Here is a 6,000-nt window from a genome sequence, read left to right as displayed (position 1 = left end):
GGTGTAATGCACTCTGGGATAGATGGATGGATGGAGGGGAGGGGGGTTATGCGCCTAAATATTTTGCTGTGTGACCTGGAATTTTTATTTAGAAAAATTAAGGATTCTAGCTTTATTGCCTCATATTTGTGTGAGCATACATTTAGGTTGCACACATGGTCCTTGTTAAAAAGAACAGCGTAGAGCCCTGGGCAAGACTGGGTGACTAAGAGTGTCACCATGGCAGACTGACTACCTGGGTGTGGTAGAGAGGTTTGGTAGAGCTGTATACACAGGGAAGAGTTGTTGTCTGACTGGTGGACTCGGGTCAGTGGTCAGTGGTACAATGGCGGACTGGGACTCTGAGTGCTGGTGCTCTAGTGAAGACTGACAGACTCAGGATAGTGTGTTTTTAGCCTTCGGTCAATGTAGCCTGGGCCCATATAATATAATGATCTGGGACCAGGCTGCCACATAATGATCTGGGACCAGGCTGCCCCATAATGATCTGGGACCAGACTACCACATAATGATCTGGGACCAGACTACCCCATAATGATCTGGGACCAGGCTGCCACATAATGATCTGGGACCAGGCTACCCCATAATGATCTGGGACCAGGCTACCACATAATGATCTGGGACCAGGGTGCCACATAATGATCTTGGACCAGGCTACCCACATAATGATCTGGGACCAGGCTGCCACATAATGATCTGGGACCAGGCTGCCACATAATGATCTGGGACCAGACTACCCCATAATGATCTGGGACCAGGCTGCCACATAATGATCTGGGACCAGGCTACCACATAATGATCTGGGACCATATAGAACTGGGTAGACTAGGGGTCATGGTGGTATAGGACTGGGTAGACTAGGGGTCATGGTGGTATAGGACTGGGTAGACTAGGGGTCATGGTGGTATAGAACTGGGTAGACTAGGGGTCAGTCATGGTGATATAGAACTGGGTAGACTAGGGGTCATGGTGCTATAGAACTGGGTAGACTAGGGGTCATGGTGCTATAGAACTGGGTAGACTAGGGGTCATGGTGCTATAGAACTGGGTAGACTAGGGGTCATGGTGGTATAGAACTGGGTAGACTAGGGGTCATGGTGCTATAGAACTGGGTAGACTAGGGGTCATGGTGGCATTGTACCACACATTCTGTTCTGATTGGCTGACAAGGCCACATTCAAGAGCAGTTGGCTGGCTGGGACTGATCTAGATGGAGAGCAGATGGGTTCACCACGGCATGCCCAGTCAGGGAGTGACACACAAACACACACACAGGCACTCATACGAATGCTTGAATGAACGAACACACGAGTGCCCGCTCACAAGCAAACATGTACTCGCTCACACACACACACACCTCAAGTTGTTAAGTGTGTGGTATTCTCATCATTTTTACGATTGGCTGTCTGCTTATTGTCTTGTGCTGACTAGTCCCCCTCTCTTCAGAACAGATAGAATGTTCTGACCATGTTGTGTTGCTATTAATACCAGAGTTCAAAATGGGCCAATTTCTATAGTAAAGCAGTCATCTGTAAGCAGCAATGCATGGCCAGAAGGAGAGTATATGTAAGCAGGCAGTCATCCAGTCACAGATTTATCTCTTGAGATCTGGACTTAAACAAATGGCTTTTTTCCTTTGTAGTGGGACAGCAAACAGGCAGGCCTAAGACAGAGAGAAGACCGTACTACAGACTATCTGGCCAATGTGTCAGTATGGACTAGACTCCACACTGTTGGGGGTTACTATGCCCAGTGCCTGGTTAATGCCATGGTAATTAACCTTTCATATGCAGTAATGAAATCCTCTATTAGATCCAAGCAACACCAACTGTCATTTCCGACAGTTGTAATTGATGTAATATATTCATCACTGTAATCCAATCATCATCAATCATATGATCATCCAATCATAACATGTTTACTAAAATGTAAGGTAATAATATATTCTGTATTCACAGCCATGGACTAAATGAGACTTAAAGCTGCAATATGTTCCTTTTTGGGTGACCTGACCAAATTCACATAGAAATGTGGGTTATAGATCTGTCATGCTTGTTGAAAGCAGGTCTAAGAAGCGGTAGATTTGTTCTATGTGAGCTTCCCCTTCTTAACTTCTAGTTTTTGCGTCTTTTACTTTAGGTTTTGGTACACCAGTTTCAAACAGCTGAAAATACAATATTTTTGGTTATTGAAAATAAATTTCACAGTGGTTTAGATGGTACAATGATTCTCTACACTAGCTTGTTTTGTCACATACACTGAAATTAGCTGAGCTATTAGAATTTTAGCAACGAGGAAATGGCAGAGTGGTTTCTGCATATTGCATCTTCAATAGACACAATGCATGGAAAAACTACCCATGTAAAAGTACCAAAATACTTTCTCTGCTTATATTCCACACCATCCCATCTTAATTGTTAACATGAGGGTTTTGTAGACTGAATTAACTCTTTGTGTGTTTCCCTAATGGCACCCTATTCCCTACATAGTGCACTACTTTAGACCAGAACCCAATAAGTAGTGCACTATATAGGGTGTCAGTTGGGATGCAATCCTCTCTCACTAGCCTCTCTATTGTCCGTAGTCTTGAACGTGATGGGTTTTTGAGGAGCCTGGCTGTGTAGAAGACTGTGGCAGTTGAACACTTGAGACTTCACTGACTATAAAACAAGAGTGAAAAGATTCCTTTGTTCCAGATCGATTTTGCTGTAGTCGTCAGGGCACAAAGTGTGTCACGGAGCACTCTATTGTAGGGATGAGGGTGTCACAGAGCACTCTATCGTAGGGATGAGGGTACCACGGAGCACTCTATCGTAGGGATGAGGGTGTCACAGAGCACTCTATCGTAGGGATGAGGGTGTCACAGAGCACTCTATTGTAGGGATGAGGGTGTCACAGAGCACTCTATCGTAGGGATGAGGGTGTCACGGAGCACTCTATCGTAGGGATGAGGGTGTCACGGAGCACTCTATCGTAGGGATGAGGGTGTCACAGAGCACTCTATCGTAGGGATGAGGGTGTCACAGAGCACTCTATTGTAGGGATGAGGGTGTCACAGAGCACTCTATTGTAGGGATGAGGGTGTCACAGAGCACTCTATCGTAGGGATGAGGGTGTCACAGAGCACTCTATCGTAGGGATGAGGGTGCCACAGAGCACTCTATCGTAGGGATGAGGGTGTCACAGTAAATAAACAGACTTCCCCAAACATGAGTATGAGCACAGAGGGAAGTCAAGTCTGTCAGTACATGTAGAAGGTTCCAGAGAAAGTGGAGTGAATTTGCTGGGAAAGTCTTGTTTGGCAGGATACAAGCTGAAACAAGATTGTGTGAAAATTTCACATAGGTCATCCAAGGTCCTGTACCACTAGAAGCTGCAGTGTTGTGATATCAAATCACATTTGATTGGTCATATACACATATTTAGCAGATGTTATTGCGAGTGTAGAGAAATGCTTGGTCGTATCACTGTTTTTATTCATTTGTGGAAGGGAGAAGCTGTTAAACTCTTTGTGTACTCTATAATACAGTTCTGTGTTTATTCCTGACGTTGGGAGTTCAGTAGTTGAAAGGTCGGTCACTAGATCTGTTTAGGTTTCACGGGTAACTGTTTAAATACTTACCAAGTTAGAGCTATAAGTTAGAGCTATAACAGTTAACTTAACAAGTCCCAAAAGTCACCCTATTTCATATATAGTGCACTACTTTAGACCAGAGCTCTATTGGCCCTAGTCAACACTAAGTCATGCACTATATAGGGAATAGGGTGGCATTTGGGATACTGTATTGGCCAGAGTCCTGGACGACCCATGCCACCACCTCAACCCCCCCGAACACCAACGGTAGCAGCGACGTCACCCACCATGTGTGTATGTGTGAAGAGACGGCCATGGGACTCAGAGCCAGACAGAGCTGTCACAGTGCTGTCACAATGGCTCCCCAGTGTCCCTCGTTCTCAATGACATGATTGATAGACATTAATAATGGCTTGTTTTCCCTGTAAGAATGGACCTGTGAAACATAATGCCTTTACTCAGGGTCTATCTGGGGTTTTCTGTACTTACAGTTCATTTATGTGGTTGATTTGTAGCTGTGTCTTGTAAACAAAACCCCTCTTCTGCCACCCATGGTGCCGTACCACCCATGTAGTGCTGAAGGGGGCTGGGGGTGCATTGAATGACAGCAACTATCCAGTCTTCACTCCTCTATATTTTTGAAAATTAGAGTGACAGTTGAAATCAGTTGGAGAAGGAGTTATAGATTTAAATCTTATGGAATATAAAAGTTGTCTGTCTGTATTCCAGACCTCTAGATAGATAACAGAACTGCTCTCTGGGAGTAGTCAGAACTGACAAGCTGCGTGTGTCGGGGGGGGGGGGCTCTTTGCTGTGGTGTACTTTGCCATGGCAACACGGGTTCTGCGAGGCTGCTGAGTGGTTACTGTAGTTCACCATGGGAACGACTTGGTGAGCACAGTCCTTATTTACTTCAGTGGTACAACATTATCAGTAAGTCGTCAGTATCTTCTTGAAACAAAGCTTTGTTGAAAATCTGATACCTGTCATTGGTTACTCTTTTAAAATCTACACAAGGTATTTAAATGAGACTTGTAACATGGAATAAAATACCTGTGTGTGTCTTTATTAATGTAGATGTGATCTGTGATCCAGGAGTGTTTTATGCCGTGTTTATCTGAATGCTGCTTGTCTTGCTGTGTGTTAGACACACATGGGGATGACTATGATGTGTTTGAAGAGGGCTCCTGCTCCTCAGACTGACTGAAAGCAGCTGGAGAGAGAGGCTGCGTCCCAAACGGCACCCTGTTCTACATAGTGCATTACTTTTGGGACAAAGCCAGAGAAAGAGTGTTGTAAAACAAGCCCTTAACAGGAGAGGGGCTCGGCTTTAGCCAGCTTTTAAAAAGGAAGGTAGTCAGGTTTTATCAGTTGGGTTGAAGAAATGAGAAACAGGAGGTAAGACAGCTGTGGCAGGACATGACTTTGTTGTCTGTTAGGGTTTTAAATACAATACTGATTACTGAACTATACGGTATGTATTTGTTTTTCATCTAAACTATAAGTATTTAGGTTACACTATAAGGTGTTATTCGTATTGACATGCTATTACTAGTTTAGAGCTTTGGATTTGGTGCCAAGTACACAATGAAATGTTTTCATCCCAAATGGCACCCTATTCCCTATATAGTGCACTACTTTTGACCAGAGCCTTATGGGTAAGTAGTACCCTATATAGGGAATAGGGTGCCGTTTGGGACGCGGATGTTATCACTGGATGGGTCATAAATATGTGGACAGTAGAAGAAGGGTGATTAATAAGTCTGAAGGACTCACAATGTGAAAGTAGGAGCACTCACAGTCCTGTACTTTGCACTTTGCTTTCAGACTTTGATGAACAATGGGCTATCACTTGTTCCACTTTCGTTCTTGTTCACACACACACACACACACACACACACACACACACACACACACACACACACACACACACACACACACACACACACACACACACACACACACACACACACACACACACACACACACACACACACACACACACACACACACACACACACACAGAGAGAGAGAGAGAAAGAATGTGAACATCAGTCACTTACAATGTTCACTGAATCTTTTTCACAGCACAAAGAAACTAAGAGAGTCACCTACTCCAAGCAGTGTAGAAGGGGAAACCAACTACTGCAGCGCCATAGCTGACCCAAAGCTGGCTGAACTAAGGTAAGTAGTCACGGATGTCTCTGAATATGCTGTTGTATCGACATCAATGGCCAACATTTCTTCAATCAGTCTGCCTCTCTCTAAACTGTTCTATGACCTCACAATCACAGTGAAACACAGCGGTTTGAAACAGTAGAAATACTGTGTGTGTGTGTGTGTGTGTGTGTGTGTGTGTGTGTGTGTGTGTGTGTGTGTGTGTGTGTGTGTGTGTGTGTGTGTGTGTGTGTGTGTGTGTGTGTGTG

At 44.4% G+C, this 6,000-nt stretch overlaps 1 protein-coding gene across 4 annotated transcripts in view; it reads left to right on the top strand.

Moving 5' to 3' along the window:
* Window positions 1-6,000, top strand: part of LOC139572984 (tubulin polymerization-promoting protein) — a 41,145-nt gene that overhangs the window by 3,376 nt on the left and 31,769 nt on the right. The window contains exons 1-2 of one of the 4 annotated variants that reach the window (XM_071395919.1): window positions 4,364-4,465; window positions 5,663-5,758. In XM_071395919.1, coding sequence (XP_071252020.1) covers window positions 4,452-4,465; window positions 5,663-5,758 — 110 coding nt within the window. In that variant the 5' untranslated portion in view covers window positions 4,364-4,451. Of the gene's footprint in view, window positions 1-4,363; window positions 4,508-4,943; window positions 4,973-5,662; window positions 5,759-6,000 lie in introns of those variants that run through there. The other 3 variants (XM_071395922.1, XM_071395920.1, XM_071395921.1) reach the window with 3 other exon arrangements.

This window comes from Salvelinus alpinus, chromosome 4, assembly GCF_045679555.1.
Source record: "Salvelinus alpinus chromosome 4, SLU_Salpinus.1, whole genome shotgun sequence".
NCBI lineage: Eukaryota > Metazoa > Chordata > Actinopteri > Salmoniformes > Salmonidae > Salvelinus > Salvelinus alpinus.
Note: the sequence above shows the minus strand (reverse complement) of the source record. Positions and strands in the feature narration are given on the sequence as shown.